The sequence below is a fragment of the Clarias gariepinus genome, chromosome 24, assembly GCF_024256425.1.
Source record: "Clarias gariepinus isolate MV-2021 ecotype Netherlands chromosome 24, CGAR_prim_01v2, whole genome shotgun sequence".
In the NCBI taxonomy this organism is placed as follows: Eukaryota; Metazoa; Chordata; class Actinopteri; order Siluriformes; family Clariidae; genus Clarias; species Clarias gariepinus.
Window position 1 is genome coordinate 11,709,071 of NC_071123.1, and position 17,903 is coordinate 11,726,973.

The 17,903-nt window shown below is 36.1% G+C and overlaps 1 protein-coding gene across 1 annotated transcript; it reads right to left on the minus strand.

Moving 5' to 3' along the window:
* Positions 1-6,297: 6,297 nt before the first annotated feature.
* Positions 6,298-14,944, minus strand: zmat5 (zinc finger, matrin-type 5). Its single transcript, XM_053486016.1, has 5 exons — positions 14,460-14,944; positions 14,280-14,342; positions 12,885-12,965; positions 10,269-10,374; positions 6,298-8,483 (listed from the first exon to the last, which is right to left on the minus strand). The coding sequence occupies exons 1-5, from the start codon at positions 14,584-14,586 to the stop codon at positions 8,342-8,344; spliced, it is 519 nt and encodes a 172-aa protein (XP_053341991.1). The 5' UTR covers positions 14,587-14,944; the 3' UTR covers positions 6,298-8,341.
* Between the last annotated feature and the right edge of the window lie 2,959 nt (positions 14,945-17,903).

A 17,903-nucleotide genomic window follows, 5' to 3' on the forward strand; every position in this document is an offset into this window, starting at 1 on the left:
ATGTGCACAAGCGACAGGAACAACTGGAGCCTTAGGAATATTGTCAAACAATTTAGATTCAAGAACTTGGGAGAGCTTCACAGGGAGTGGAGTGGGGCTGAATTCAGTTCATTAAGAGCAACCACGCACAGATTTCTTTAGGAAATATGCTACAACTGTTGCATTCCTAGCCTCTCCTAAAGACAACAAGACCCCGGGGTCTGAGGGAAGAGTGGGGAGGCACACAATCCATATTGGTTAAAGTTTAGTATGAAGATTCCACAGTCTGTGATGATTTTGGGTGCCATCTTATCTACTGGTATTGATCCACTGTGTTTTATCAAATTCAAAGTCACCATCGCTGACATTAGCATATTATCTGCTTACAAGCTTTATGATGATTTTTGATATGCAGATTTCCTTTTCCAGCAGGACTTAGCACTGCCCATTGACAAAACTACAACTAACTGGTTTGCTGACCATGATATTATCGTGCTCTATTGGGCAGCCAACTCATCTGATCTAAACAGATTCTATGGGGTAATGTCAGGAGAAAGATGAGAAACCCCTGACCCAACAATATAGATGACCTGAAGGCGCCTCAACCTGGTCTTCAATGATGTCCCAGCAGGCTTATTGCCTCAGTGCAATGTTGCAGTAATTTGTGCCAAAGATGTCCTGACCAAGTACTGAAATATTCCAATGTGTTGAGATACTTCAGATACTGGATTTTTTTTTTCATGAGCTGTAAGCCGTAATCATTTAAATTAAAACTAATATTCTGTTTACATGTAATGGATCTAGAATATATGAGTTTCACTTTTTAAATTGAATTATGAAATAAAAAAAAAGTTATATATATATATATATATATATATATATATATATATATATATATATATATATATATATATATATATACTGTATATATAACTTACACACATAAATATATATATATATATATATACTGTATATATAACTTACACATATATATATAACTTACACAATATCCTAATTTCTTTTATAGATGCACTACTATATACACACAAGCAATATTTTAACAATGTCTATAAAATGTCTATGCATCCATCCCTTGCCTCAGTATGATAGATAATATACAGGTTTCTGTTGGTTATCTGTATGCAATTAATGGTAATTTCAGTCTCTGTTTGCAATCCCAGGGCCTCACCAAAGAGAAACAATATTATTTCACAGTCCCCTCTGAAAGAATTGCAACGGCAATATAGCTTCCACATGTCTTTGGTCTTTGTGTTAGTTTTTAATTTTTAAGCACCAAATGCCATTTTCAAAAGAAAAGCCCAGGGTCCAAAAAAAGAGTTGACATTCAGAGCTATTAATTGTTTAAACAGCCACTCTAACATGGCAGATTGAAAAAACAAAAACATCTATTACGCAACTGATCCAATATTTTTGATCACATGACTATTAGGTGGTCTGCCACCAAAGGTGCCATGTTCTTAGTTGTAAAGCACATCTACACTAATCAGCCATAACATTAAAAGCACTGACTTTAATAACATTATTTATATAATTGAAACAACGCTTGTCAGGGTGTGGGACATATCAGTCAGCAATTAAACAGTCAGTTCTTAAAGTTAATATGTTGGAAGCATAAAAAATGGGAACATCTCTCAACAAGTTCTTAAACAGAAATGTTATTCGATTAATTTACATGCTGTAGGGGTAATTACTTATAGTAGTCCACTGGGTCAGCAACCATAACCCACTGTAAGCTATATTATATGGACAAAAGTATTAGATTGACATTGTATCCAAATACATATACTTCGATATGGAGTTTGTCCCCCTTTTGCAGCTGTAACAGCTTCCACACTTCTCGGAAGGCTGTCCAGAAGATTTTGGAATGTTTCTGTGGGAATTTGTGCCCATTCATTCTGTGGAACATTTATGAGGTCAGGCACTGATGTTCATCCCAGTTCATCCAAAGGCGCTTAAGGGGTTAAGTTCAGGGCTCTGTTCGGCCTAATCAAGTTCTTCCATGCCAAACTCATCAAGCCATGTCTTTATGGTCCTTGCTCATTTTGGAATAGAAAGGGGCCTTCCTCAAACTGTTGCCACAAAGTTGGAAGCATAGCGTTGTCCAAGATGTCTTGGTATGCTAAAGCTTACCCTTCACTGGTGATAAGGGGCCTGATTAAAACACCTGAATTTAATAATTAACAGGTTTGGCCAAATACTTTTGTCCCTATAGTGTATTTTACCAGGTCACATTTGGATGGGCCGAGAGCATTCTACAGTTCGGACACCACCGTTGCTAATTTAAACACCTCTACAAAGTTACTCTTACTAACTTCTGACAGAGAAGGATATATATATATCCATATGCATCTTTTAATTAAAGTAGGCCTTGCGGATCATAAAATAGTACTAGTTCACTCAGGTATTATGGCACAAGACCATTTAGTGCTTGTAGGTCAATTGTAGTATTTTTAAATAATATCTTCTACCCTTTACATTTAGGCATTTGGCAGACACTCTTATCCAGAGCGACTTACATTTTTATCTCATTACACATCTGAGCAGTTGAGAGTTAAGGGCCTTGCTCAAGGGCCCAACAGTGGCAACTTGGTGGTTGTGGGGTTTGAACCTGGGATCTTTCGAACCGTAGTCCAATGCCTTAACCACTGAGCTACCCCTGGCGACCTTTAGACTACCTGAGATTGTTTATGCATGTAATAAAACGTCCAGAGTTAGGGGATTACAGTAGTCTAACCTAGAGGTAACAAAAGCAGGTGTAATGCTTTTTATGCATCATGTTATGACATTATATTTTTATCTCCTTAGTATTTTTGAGATGACAGAAGGCTATCCAATGCTAAAACATAGAACTCTGTCATCAGCAAAACAGCTGAAACTAATACCATGTTATAAATTGTTGCACTCAGAGGAAGCATATTTTGAGTGAATAGAATTTGACATAAAACTGATCCATTCCGAACAACAAATTTTACTTTAGTATAGTAAAGTCGCCATTTAAATGTACAAACTGATACTCAATCAAATAGGACCTGGGGTAAGAGTGGGCTGTTTCTTTAACTTGTACAACATTTCCTATGTCAAGAAACATAAGCAGAGAAACAACCCTGATCAGAGACCAGTGTTAGGTCATTTACCATTCACTCACATGCCGAAACAGAGGTGGCTTGTTCATTTCAGCTGTGCATATTAAAGTAGCAAAATATGCAATAATCTTATTTAAACAGTTAAAATTGAGATGTATCTGCTTCTTGTGCTCTGTAAAGCCTTTATACCATTTCTAAACCGAGGTGCTGAGTAGGTCATCATGAGAGGCTGTTTTATCATAATGCTTGATGAGTTTTGCAAATGCACTTTACAATATTGTTCTTGCTGTTCTTGGTGTTTACTTATCTAATGCCATATGTGTTATTTAACAGTTTTGAAAAAATGCAGTTCTAGAAAGTAGAAAATAAATTCAAACCACACACACACACACACATACACCCATGTACACCAATCAGAGATGACCCACCTAATATTTAAGATACTCTTTGCACCCAAATCACCCCTGACCCATCGGGGCATGGACTCCCCTGAGAGGTGTGCTATGGTATCTGGCACCAACTTGTTAGTATAATTTCCTTTAAGTCCTACAAGTTGAGAGGTGAGGCCTCCATTGGTCAGAAATATTTTGCCAGCATCCTCAATTGAATTGGAAGCTGGGGATTTTGGAGACCGGGCACATCATCCTGCTGAAAGTGTGCGGCTGCACAGCACTAGATGCAACAAACTGTGATGCACAGTGTGTTCTGACACCCTTCCGAAACCAGCATATTTTTTTTTTGCAATTTGAGCTACAGTATTTTTTTTTATTGGATCAGAATACACAGGCCAGCCTTCACTCCACACATGCACCAACGACTCTAAATGCTGAGTAGAACAGGAACATCGAACAAGATCTGGCCCTTTAGCCCTTGTCTAAGATGCTTAAATCCTTATGCTTTTCTATTTTTTTTTTCTGCTTCTAATACATAAACTTTTGGGACAAATTGTTTTCTTGCTGCCTAATAAATCCCACCCACTTCCAGGTAGCATAGTAACGAGATAATTAATATTATTTACTTTACCAGTCAGTCATCATAATGTTATGGCTGATATACTGTAATTAACATGTGTGCATACACAAACTAATCCTGGGTTCAAGAACACAAATTTTAACATGATGTTTAATTCTTTAGAGTAAGGTTGAATAAGTTTGGTATACCTTTGACATAGCAAATTTTTCCATTTCTCCTTAAATCTATTACTGATCTATTTTGTTAATTAAGCAAAATGTTTGGAAAATGTTTGCAGTGTTTGTAATGTTTTGACTAATGTACTGTGATACTGTATGTTTGCCAGAGTCAGCATTTGTATTTAAAATAATGCAAATTTGTCTGACAAATTACTGTGAGGTACAGCTTTATTTAATAATTTAAAAAGATGTCAGGACAGCAGCAAATTAGTATAGAATTTTTGCAAATACGAGGGACATTCAAGCCAAACCAGCACTTGTGATGAAATTTCTTGTGACTAAAAATGTAATACCATTTAACATTTACAGAAGACTTTATATCGAAGTATGGTGATGAGAGACGTTTGACCGTTCACAGTATTACATTTGAAAGGCCAAATGTTAAGATGGCTGTATGTCCATGGATGACGATTCCAGCAAAGTTGGCTTAGAGCCATTTTCACATGTTTGAGCCAATAAAGAAGCTCCTAAGAGGCCAGTGCTTCAGATGTGAAGCAGGCAGTCCGTTTATCGCTCCAGCATGCATAGTAAAACTTCTATACCTTGATTTTGTCCAAGCACTACTGAAACGCTGGGATAAGTGCATTATTGTAGCAGGGGATTATATAGAGAAATAAAGGTAGTTTTTACTTCACAGGCCAGCCTTCACTCCACACATGCACCAATAAGCCTTGTCCACCAACAACTCTTTAATTTTGTTTTGATATTCTGCACAATCAAAAGTGACGGTTTGACTTGAACAGCCCTTGTAATGTGAGCAATATTATTTAAACATGCATGTAATTTACTTGTACAGGTGTGATAGGTGTTGTGAGATAAATCTTTTGGTAATGATATAAATTAATATAAATATACCAATTCACTCATACTTTTTAAAACATATTTTTAGCCACATGTATAATCAAGATGTACATAAATCCTAATTTATAATACAGTATCTTTTTTAATTTACAGATGTTACCATATGGTCACTGAGTTAATATAATTCAATGTAATAATATGAACACATTGTTACACCATGTACATCTGATGTATGTAATATTTATTGATATAACAGTGATCTTAGACCTACAGTGTGATGTAGGTATGTGCTAATGTTTTATGTAAATCTCATGTGAGCAAATGCATTAAACTGGTGGTGTTCATCGGTTTCTTTTAATGGACTAAATAAGTTGCGGTTTGTTGGTAAAGCGGTAGAAGCTTCGTCTTTTGTGCCAGTATTTTCCAACTTCAAGTATGAAAAAAGAAATGGTATAAAATTGTATAGGGCAGTGGTGGCTCAATCAGTTAAGGCTGTGGGTTTCCTTCAAGCACCAGCACCTCCAGGCTTATACTGTTGAGCCTTTGAGCACCGCCCTGAACCCTATACTGTACATGTATTCCTTCCTAACTGGGATATGTGGGGGAAAAAATAATTTTACTGTGTGAAAGTACCTGTGAAAAATAACTGAATTATTTATTTAGTCTGTCAATAACGTCACCATGAACACTCTTTTTAAGCAGCTAAAAAAAAAACTACATGTTAAAAACAATAAACAGTAAAATCTAAGATGGGTATGTATGCATTACAGGTAACTTGGTACATGTATTTGTACTGTTCCATTAAAAAAAAACATGTTGGTTTGGTGCGTGTTGTGATCCAATTGAAAATCTAGCTTTAAACAAATTTTGTGCTCTAATAGACAGTTAACCAAAACCTTAAAGAATAAAGTGATATTTTACAAAATGCAGTGTACCTTCTCTTCTAGAATTCTGTGTATGGGACTAAAATTCAAAATAGTCTTCTATCCAATTTCATAATGGAATCGAAATTAGCAACTGAAATACCAAATGTTCAGTGATGCAGCTTCATAAACACTGTAGTGCTGCTGCAGCACACCAGAATGATGCTCTGCTACTTTTTTTCCTCCTCTCTCATTATTGCATAATGCAGATGAAATTCACTTTCTTTTGTAAAAAGCTGAAAAAGTCAATTATCCTAAGGCACGTCATGCAAGACAACCACTAAAAACAAATGGAATTGGTCAGTTGTGACAGAAAAGTTTAATATGTGCTGATTGATTCACAAGATTAACCCTTGCATTAACATACAAAAACAACCCACATAAAAAGCTGCCAAAAGCCATTTATGAGCACAATAAACAATCATAATAAATAATGATAAATAAACACTATGTTTTTTGAAAAAGCTAAAAAAAAGTAAATGTTTTTGCAGGAAAATGAAAGCTTGCTATGGTCTATGTTACCATACTATAGCGTTGGAATGACCTCATTGCGTAATCTGCAACTTTTCTTCGAACAAAAATTAATTGGCTCAGGAAAAGCAAGTAAATTAAGACAAAAACTACTGGTGTTCACTTTTTGGCTTGATGGAAGGATAGATAGAATTCCTTGATATCTTGCTTTATAGGCGTTCCTTATTTGTTATAGGACAGTTTCCCCTGTTTATTATTTATAAGCCCCCAAAATGGCTGTGTATCTGACAACAGCTGTAATTCCTAAACGGTTAATGTCAGACTTCAGACCTTTAAAGCAGAAAGCCTTGACTTTGCTCACACCTTCACATACAGCAAAAAAAATATCAAAAATATTTAGTTGGACTGCTTTTTGCTTTGATTGCGATCATGGCATAGTTTCGATAGGCTTATGCAATGACACAACATTAATTTCTCACCAAGATCACGTTGTGTTGTTGATGGGAGAGTCAGACGGCTGTGGAAAGCCTTCTCTAGCACCTTCCAAAGATTCTCAGTAGGGTTTAAGTCTGGATTCTTTATAGGCCAATCTGTGTGAAAATCCTGCTCCCTGAACCACTCTTCGATATCCTGAATCATGGCCTTGTCATTTTGGAATATGCCTAAGCCATCAGGGAAGAATGTATATTTTTTAAATCCACTGACTGAAAAAATAGTCATTTTATCTATTCAGATCGTCAGCTGCTCGTTTTTTGGGCATGTTAAATTGCTGAACCTCTCAATCCTGCGGGTTCTCATCACATTATGTACATATAAAAAAAATACTATCACTATTAAACAAAGCTATGGTTTTATTGTTAATATTTTACCATGCAATTTAACCAAGTGACCAAATCTTAGCCCAGTTTCAGTCATTTTAAAATTTCCTTATTTTTTTCTATTCTTTAGATGAAAATTTTACACTTCTAAAAGGGCGATGTTTCTTTTTTTGGCCAGTGTGTGTTTGTGTGCGTTTGTATGTACATACTCATGTTTACATGGGCATCAGAGCAAACAAAGAATGTGCTTGCCAAGGAGACTTAACTTACCAAGCAAACACTTAAAAATAATTGTAAATTAAATAATATTCTGCTACATTGGCTTTTTAATCAGAACCATTAGATACACAAGGAATACAAAAGAATTGATTGGCTCTGGGGCCATTGCTCTCCCAGAGCATGGTAATGGCCTTTGAACAAATACACTTGAAACAATAGTCAATTAAGCCAGCAACTGCTAGATAGGCTAGACTACAAATTATTGTGCATATTAAGAGAGACCTCTAGAGCAAGACGGATTGTAATTCGCTAGACACATGTGGTGAAATAAATGCACAGAACATGCAAGGGATAAGCACTTGGAAATCAAAAGCAGTTAGACTGCTCATATTATTTTACTTACAATCCTGCTTAAAAACATTCTCTCAAATGACTTAAAATTCATGTTAACACAAATCTTTCATGTCCAAATGTTTGTGGACACCCAAACGACACCCATTTTTGGGCCTACCACAAAGTTGGAATCACACAAATGTCTAGAAAGCGGCTGAACCCTGGCCTCAACTTCAACAGAACATCTTTGGGATGAACTGGAATTGCTGCAAAGCCAGGCCTTCTTGAGCCCTCCTTTTATTAAGGCCTATGTAGCGGAATGAGCATAAATCGCCACAGCCAGATTACAAAATTGAGTGGAAAGCCTTTCCATAAGAGTGGAGACTATTATAGCAGTGACAGAGGAAACAAGTCTGTATTTATACGAGTCTGAAATGGAATGTTCAGGGCGACACTAAGGGGTAATGATGAGGTGTCCAGACTCTTTTGCCCACATTTGTATTTTAACTCCAGTCAGGATTGACCTTGCGTCTCCATCCTTCAGGATGCAGGGGCAGAAGTGATGGAGGGAGATCTGGGATGGAGAGCAGAAACGCTGGAACTTCTATATTTTTAGCTGTTGCTTCCTCTTGCAGTTTTAAAACACTAAAACACAAAAAGGTTGATGTCATGTTAAAAAAAGGACAAATTGAAGACAGAACTTATAAATCACCCATAAGGGGTCATTATAAAAATGATGCTGGGCAAAGACCCAGCATGTCAAGCCAAAACAATTGATTACCAGGAAGTCAGTAATCAAATACAATAAACAACTTTTGAGAATGGTTAAAAATTATTTTATGGTCTTATAATATTACAGGTATGAATAGATAGAGGAATCTGGTATACATGTTTGCTAATAATTTAATATTTTTGGCTAAATCAACATTAAATGACTCAGCTAAATTGTTTGGGTATGATTAATGGATAAGTCATGCATCTTCGTTAAAATCCTGTTTAAATAAATAAATAAATGAATGAAGACTTTTTGTCTTTTAAAAAAATGCTGCTGTATAAATTCTGTCTATCCTAATACTGCCCCCATCACGGTTTCAAAAAGTAATTAAAAAATTTACAAAACATTTTATAACACTGACCTTTTCATTTTAAAGGTGCTGATGAACAGCAGCTCGGAAAATAGCGTCAAATGCAATTTAAATCACAGGAAAAGGTGTCCAAATCAGGACCAGTTCAAATGTAAATGACAAGCTGCATTTTTGTGTTATAAATTCCAAGAGTGAGTAGGGGGAGAAAGCAAATTAGTTTTAGTTAGTTCTGACCAAGAAATCTGATTGGACAGGAGGCATTTCTGCTGATAGACAATAAAGGCACTGGTATGTTTTATTATGATGTGCCTTATTTCACTTTGAAGGTGTTCTAACAGTTATTAATTACACTAACTGATAATTGTTAGTTAATGTTAGTTTGACCAGTGGTGAGTAAGTTACGAATAACTGATTAAATAAACAAACAAATCATAATCTCTTAATAAATGGTGTTTGTGGAACCATTGTATAAAAGCAACATCACACTCAAGGTCATGTTGATGTACTGAATATGAGCATGGCTGTGATATCTTCAGCACTCTGGCTGTGGCCTGGTGCTTATGCTTATTAAAGCTGATGACGGGCCCTGAGTGGCGCAGTTGTAAAGTGCTCGCCCCTACTTTCTGTTACCTCCTGGAGAGACCTGATTGGATGATCTCCCTTAAAGAGGAGTGATGGAAGCTCACGTTAGTTTCGGCTCTAAGCCAATCACGGACGCCTGTAAGCTCACACAAGCGGAAGGAACGGATTGTGCTGTGCTCCGAGTGTGTTACGCTGCCCCGTGTGTTATGCAGCTGACGTCTCGAAGTTCGGATGAAACACTAGATATTCTTTAGCCCTCCCTGACCGGTAGTAGTAACCTTGATGAGGGAGTGCCCTATTGACGAGTGGGATTTGGACACGACTAAATTAGGGAGAAAATCTGCGGGGGCATCCTACATAACCCCCTCTATAAACTATGGTGACATTCCATAAAACAACAATCCCTCTTGTGATTTTTGCTCAAATAACCTCTTCAGATGCTTTTATCCAAAGTGACATGCCTTGCGATTCAAAACCATTCTTCTGATCACCTTACCCTTCCCTTAATCACTCAGCTCCCAATTCCAATTTTACATTAACATACCATCATACTTGCATAGTTACAGGTTCCATTTTGGAAAGAGACTAAACCGCAAGAATCTGAATGCATATTTTAATGGCGTTCCGGATTATTTAAATCTACACCATATTTTAAATGCTTATTGTTTCCCCAAAACACATGGCCTTGTTTTAGTTGCACCACTATAAAGAAACACTTTTGGGCATGACAAGTCATCATGTGTTCAAAGGCTAAAATACATACCTTTCTGATGATGGAGCTGCCCTTTTCTCTCTCCTAGACAGCCACTCCTCTAGTGAAGGTTTAGTGGAGATTTCACTTTGGTCCAAGTCCATCTCCTGTTGTCTTTCTTTTGATAACAAATTGAGAAATTACATATTTACTGTTAAGTAAATTTGTGAATATTTATTTTTCCAATGAAACATAAGTTTTAAAGAAAAAAAACTGCCTTGGTAATTTCCTATATGTTACAGGCCACCACCTTCCCAAGCAAAGGTTTTATATTTAAATATATATATACATATGTCAATTCAGGAAAAAGTACATATGCCAATTTAGGAGGGAAAAGACATACTGACCACTAGCACACAATAAAAGCAAATTTAGAGCAGATCAAGTTGAGTTAGCATTTTTTTTATTTAACTGTTGGGCACACAGACTGGTCATTATACTCTTTTTGAAACTGCATACAGGATTTGCTAACCTCTCCTGTTTCATGTCCTTTCAATCATTGCGCACGCACACAAGCTTAGCATGCAAGCTTTATGACCATTTGTGCTCATTGGTATTACTATAGAAATTCTATCCAATATTTACTTTAGCAAACCTTTCTGTCATCTGAATGTAGTTCCTGATTGTACTGTTGCTGGCTGATCTGTCAGGATTATGCCAAGGGACGGTGACAATCATTATTTAGCATTTAATTTGAACAATTAGAGGTCTCTCACTGAGTTAAGCTTACACGAGAGCCTGTGTGGTACACACTGCAAATCAGTCCATCATGCTTACATGCTAAGCTGGGTAACCATCCATCAGTCCATCATGCTTACATGCTAAGCTGGGTAACCATCTGGGCCAATACATTTTATTCAACACCTGTAAAACTTAATGGGCATCAGGTTTCATTTCAATTTTTAATGACAGTTCCTGTGGACTAGCAAGGTGTGCCGGCAGATGGCCTTAATCTGACAGGAGCTGCAAAGTGGCAGAGTGGACTATTCAGCTAGGACAGAGTATGTAAAGGAAATCACCTGTCTACCCCTTGTTCTCTACATATCCAAAAAAAACAAGCATAGATTGAAGTTACCAAAACACAACGTAATATGATCATTCAAGCTCAACATTCTCAGTCTGCATGATCTCTTCCAGTTTAAGCAGGTTTATGTTGAGCTCAAAACACACGCACAACAGCCATATACAGTATGCCTACAAGCCCATTTGCAAATTAAATAACTCACCAGGCTACCTGGCCTTTACACCCAGGTCAAACCATATGAAATTAACCAAGGGTTTCATGGGGGTTTAACCCTGATCTGACTGAAACTTGGTGTACCTTTTGATGTACAGGCTGTTCAGCCATATTAAGCAAGATTCCAAACCATAGGGAGAAAACTGCTCAGTTTAAAGGGAACTGTAAACAGTGTAGGGACCAAGTGATCAATTGATTAACCACTTAGCCAATAACTGTCAAGCAAGATCTCATCAGTCATTATATTCAAATCGAATGCATTAAATATCATAAAGGGCTTAATTAATAGGGGTGCTCTGATCATGGGTTTTGGGGCCAATCACTGATCCCCGAAAACAAAATTAACAGATACCCATATTGATCACCAATCGCTGATTACAGGTCTTTCATTTCACGCATTCTATTTATTAGATGAAGTATTGTTTATTTATTTACAGCAATAAAAAAAACTATGCCAAAACAGCAGTGCACAAATACAACTGAGATCTGAGACAATATTAATCACTGCAGTGATTATATATTATATATCCTATCATAATGTGAAATGGATATATATCTCCATCCATTTCACATTATGATAATTAAACTTCACAGACTGGATAGAGGGAGATGGTATCCAGCACAGAACTGCCACATGTTACTTTAATGCTAGGAGCCTTTTGTAAGCTTTCCACTTTAATCATCCTCTCACTCTTTCCTCTCTCAAACACACCCCTTATTGTGTGTTATGGTAGGTATCACAATATATACGTTGACTTTTTTTAATTATTTAATTGCAATTTGCACAGTTGAACTCATAACATGAGACTAAATAATCGCCCTTTCTTTAAAAAAAGAAAAGAAAAGAAAGAAATTGAGCCAAATCACTGTCAGTCACCATGAAAAGTTTTCTGATTTTGGTTGATTTCATATAGGATGAAATACATTTATTTATTTATTTATTTACCATACTGTACCAAGTGCACAAAGCAACCTATATGTTTGATTTCATATAGGATGAAATTTTTATTATTTTTTTCTCTTTAAATAGCATACTGTACAAAGTGCACAAAGCAGGGTTTATGAAAAAAAGTTTTGCTAAAACTAGAAGAAGTTGAATGGCTTGATCTAAATGTCACTCATCACTTTTGGGATGAGTTGAACCACTGTGTGCCAAGCCTACTCATACAACATCAGTGCCAGACGTCACTAATACTCTTGTGGCTGAATAAGCACAAACCCCCAAAGCCATGCTCCTATAGTACATTAAGTAAGAAAATCGGAGGAAAGTATTTCAGCAAGGTCAATAAGGGTGGTGGTGGTGGAACAAGATATTCAAAAAGCACACATGGGTTTGCTGGTTAGGTGTTCACAAACTTATGGCAACGCAGATTAACAAACAAGGCTCTCACCATGAATATGTTGCTCCAAATTCTTCATATCCTGTTCAGACATATGAGAGTACCTACAGCTGGAACCAAATACGCACTGCCCTGAAAGTGAATCAAAGATCTATTACTATAATGCAGTTGAACACAAATACATAAATAACACACACTGGTTAGACAACATAAAATTATCATAAAGTCTTTCGTACATTAGTTCACATGAATAATTATTAAATTCTTAAGGAACAGAATGTCTGCGTTAGCCATGGGGGACCAAATATTATGCAAATCATGATATTGGTCCCTCGTGTTTCTGGCCACAGAAATCTTTGCAAAAGAAAAAGTCAAATATACAATTACAAGTTGACATGTTTTGGAAAAGAGGAATCGCGTATCCCAGCATTAAAATAATGTTTCCCTGCATTACTATAAACTGACATTTGCTTTATGTTTGTAAAAATCATTTAGCACCATAACTTTATATAAACAGATTAGACATTAAAAAATTATTTTTTGGTTGGTCCCACAATAAATATCTTTAATCAGAAAAAACGAGATGTGGAGGTAGAGGGCTGGTGCACATCACCTAAGGTCACTGTGGGGGATCAGGAAAGAAGTGCACTCCTAACTTTACAGCGCTGCAATTAGTAACATCACTCACACTAAGAAATGTCACAGAATAAGCCACAGATCATTCAGAACACGAAATATTTACTGTAGATTTTCACAGACAAATTTATCCTTCTGTTCTGTGTAATATCATCGATAATAATATATAAGCAGTTACACACACCAGATGGGAAATTATTTAGTCTGAACTCTGCATCGAAATGTGATAATCTCCTGACATTCGTTGAATAAACAAATAAATAGAAGGAAAAGGTCAAAGCCATTCAGGTTACGGTTTAGAAAAAAAGTGAAAATAATAGGAGAAACATTGAAAGATAAAAGTAGATGTTATATCTCTGTAACAATATTATGTGGTAAAATAGGCGAGTATAACTCTCATGTTAACTTACCATCCTGTGTCTCTAGCTTATATAACATTTAATAAAAAATATAGTTTGTTTTTGTTAGCAAAGTTAAAGCAAAATTTTAAGCTGTGCAATCAGACAAATTATATTTTACTACAGAAATTACAAACTGAGTAGCAAATATTAGCTTTTATTTATAACACATACATGCTACATACAACTTTGACAAATATCTTACAAATTTAAACAGCTCATATACATACAGTATACTATAGATAGAATGAGGGAAAATATCAAACCGGAACTAAGTGAAACAATTAAAAATATTTTTTCTTTAATTTTTATAATAATAATAATAATAATAATAAATAAATTTAAAAAAGCCTACCACACCCTCCCAATCTCTTATTTCAGTTTGGCGCTGTACGCTAGCTGAGCGGTTTACCTGTCTGTAGAAACTTCCTGCAGGTTTGTTTTGCTCTCTCGTCCTGAAGAATCGCAGCTGCATCTACAATACAGACGCTGAGTATCAGAGAATACATACCGACATAGCAAAGGAAGTATTGATCAGGCTACAAGGACACACACACACACACACACACCCAGCTGACTCGGTGATCCTCACCTCGGAAGTTATCGAACCAGGCTTTTCTGGCTCGGTGGTGCTGGACGCCATTCAGATGTTTCTTTCTGTTGTGCAGCGTGTCTTGAAAACTGCGATCACAATAATCGCAGTGATAGCGCTTTCCCATTTATCTTAAACTCGAGCTTAAACCACTACTACCCGTGTAATATGTCGGAAAGAGCAGATAACAGGCTTATTCGTTTTCTCCGAGTGGTCTTCTCAAGCCCGAGTTGCTCGCACTTCAAGAGGTTCACTTCACATTGTACTTAGTGGTTGGAAGAAAAAGACACACATTCGTCACATTATCTTGCTAACATTGCAACTTGCTGCTTGCTAACATTAGACGAAACCTGGAGACCCCTGCGTAGTTTAGATTCGCTTAATAATTCCCTGCTAAGGGTGCAGCACAGCGTGTTCAGCCATTTTAAGTCAACAAGTGAACAATGGTTCATCACTTCACCGGAAGACAAGCAAAATTACCCACAAGTCATTGCGCGACGCTGGAACGCAATAAATAAATGTATTGAGCTCGGACAATACTTCACATTAGATTAGTGACCAATGGCGACATGAATGTAAATAATATGACATAAGGCTATTAATCTGGGTAATTGTGAAAGTTTTAAGAAACATCATGCAAAACTCCCAAGTCTGTCCATTTGCACAGCACACTTTAATTCAGTTTTATGACGCTTTTAACAACGGTCAAAGCCGCAAAGCTGCTTTACAGATTTAAAAGAAAATCATGGGTGTGAATGTGTAAGAAAATGTGTACGAATCAGAATAATCAGATTGTACCTTATGAGCAAGCCGACGGAGATGGGTATGAACACCATATGATTTTTTTTATTTTTTATTTATGCACTTGGCCGGGGTTCTTTTAGGATGAAATTATGCATGGAGGCAAGGTGGGAAACAAGCACAGTAATATGGTCAGCAAACCATATTACTGTGGGCAAGTCTTGCTGAAAAAGAAAATCTTCATCTCCATAAAGCTCGGCAGCTGACAGAAGCATAAACTGCTACAAAATCACCTGAAATATGACGTGTGCTGACTTTGGACTTGATATAACACAGTAGACCAACACCAGCAGATGACATGGCACACCAAATCATTGCAGACTCTGGAAACCTTATACTGGCTTTTAAGCAATTTGGATTTTGCATCTTTCCACATTTCCTGTAGACTCTGGGACGTTAATTTCCAAGTGAAATTTAACCTTTCATAATAACTTTCATCTAAAAAAAAAGTCAGTTTCAGATTATTGTGGTTGCATGTACTGAACTAGACAGGGAGACACCCGGTATTTAGACACACGATTTAGCCATAACATTAACAACAGGTGAATTAAAAAAGCTGATACATCACAAATTATTGAAAAAAAAAAGGTTAATGCCTGCTATGATAAAAAGGTATAAAAAAAAATAATAAAGCTTGTTGTGTATCCGAATTAACAGGCAAAGAGTTCAAAGTGATGACTCGGCCTTCAAACTCCCCAGATCTCAATCCGATCCAGAATCAGTGGGATGTGCTGACATGGAGTCTAATCTATGGAAGTCCCAAAGATCTGCTACTAATGTCCTGGTGCCATCTCCTACAGAACACCATCAGAGGTCTGTGGCCTCCTGCCCAAAGGGGCCAGTGCTGTTTTGATGGCACCATGGGAACCTAGCGAATAATTAATGCTTAATGTGTTGTGCATTGATATGATGGCTGATTGGTGCATAGTAATTCACTCAAAATTAAATATTAGAATATGTCCAGATACTGTATTTTGTTATCATCAAAATAAAACTTAAAAGGCTTGAAATATTTTACTTTATATGTAATGAATGTAGAGTATATGAGCATTTCATGTTTTTAATAAAATTATGAAGGAAAAAAACTTTCTTTATGATATTCTATTGTTATATGTAATCATATTAAGATATGTATAATGAGTGTGAGAATGTGGCCATTGAAAAAAAAATTTGATATTTGATTTATATTTACGTTTACTGTCCATTTTTGTAGAGACAGATACAGATTAGAGTTATTCTTGAAAACCTTTAGAGTAAAAACAAATTGGTCACACCAAAAAGATGTGAAGATGACTATGAATCACCCGTTACAATACTATGACATCTTTGGATATTCTCTGTGTAGTCACAGCCTTCCTTGTCTCAACTCTGGAGTGTTTCAATTACATTTTGCAATCAACCTCAATGAAGGAATAGCAATGAAACTAGGCTGCATAGACAGATCTTAAAAGTGCAGTTTACAAAGTGTGCCTAGAGTATAATAGCAGACACTTGATTTATAACATTGCCATTAGTTTCTATTTGAGGTTTCTATTTAAAAGGGTTTAGCTTAGAACTTAGCTCCTTAGACAGAACAGAGATTGTTTAAGCAATTTCCCTCTGGGATTAATAAAGTTATTTGAATCTTGAATCTAAATGTGATCAATCTTTCTTTAAATGCAACTCATGAGATTTATTTTTAGCAGTGGAGATACCTTTTCTTTATTATAGTGAAGAGGGCAGGTTGAAAATGTTTCAAATGTAGCTGCAATTCAACTCATGGACAGCAAAGGGCTAAAAATGTCCCTTCAAGATTAAAAAAAAAAGTCAACATAACTCAGCACAAAATAAACACATCAATTATATTTTAACATTCCTAAATAGCATTCTGAAAAAAAAAACATGTTTTCTATGACATTTTCCCTCATCATTTCTTTTTTGTACAGTTACAATTTGGCAAAAAAAATAAATAAGACAACATGAAATTACTTAAATCATGACAGTTGGATAATACAACTCCTTAACTGACAACTATAAATCGTCATTACTTATAAGGAAAGAGTATTCTTATTTGGTTATTTCTAAAATCATACCACCCCACAATAGCAGGAAATGCTACAAAAAAAAATCCAAACCTAGACTATCTAAGCAATCCTTACCCTCTACAAACAAGGCATCAATGGCATCTTTTCATTTTACCATGGTGTATATGCACATTAAAAATAATAAAGTGTCAAGAGTAGGTAGTTATCTTAGATATTATGACCATATACTGTACAGTATGTCACAGTTTCGGCATGAAAATGCCCTAAATATAACTCACCATTTCAATATTCAGATAAAGGTTTTGCCATCTCGGCCCTGTGCTTTAGGTAGTCCCTTACTGAATCGTCTTGACTTCATTCTTCTTATTCACTAAGTGCTACAGAGTCTCTAACTTACATAATTATAAAAAGATAACCAACAAATGTAGAGGGCTTGTTCAACCTTATTGTCCAACATGCTAAACCAACATCACTGACATGCACACAAAGAATTTAAGTTTAAATGAAGTTCAAGCAGAAATGACAACATGGAAGTGGAGGAACAAAAATCCCCCTATACTGTTCACCAATATATTTTTTTTCTTTAGTGATTTAAAGATGTACTTTACAAGGACAGGTT

What these genes read in the sequence shown, in the direction of transcription:
- zmat5 (XM_053486016.1), bottom strand. Translation starts at nt 14,586, where the DNA reads ATGGGAAAGCGCTATCACTGCGATTATTGTGATCGCAGTTTTCAAGAC. An exon ending in CTGGTTCGATAACTTCCGAG is followed by an intron (nt 14,343 to 14,459) that starts GTGAGGATCACC and finishes TCTGTATTGTAG; the next exon opens with ATGCAGCTGCGATTCTTCAG. An exon ending in CAGGAAGTTTCTACAGACAG is followed by an intron (nt 12,966 to 14,279) that starts GTAAACCGCTCA and finishes ATTCACTTTCAG; the next exon opens with GGCAGTGCGTATTTGGTTCC.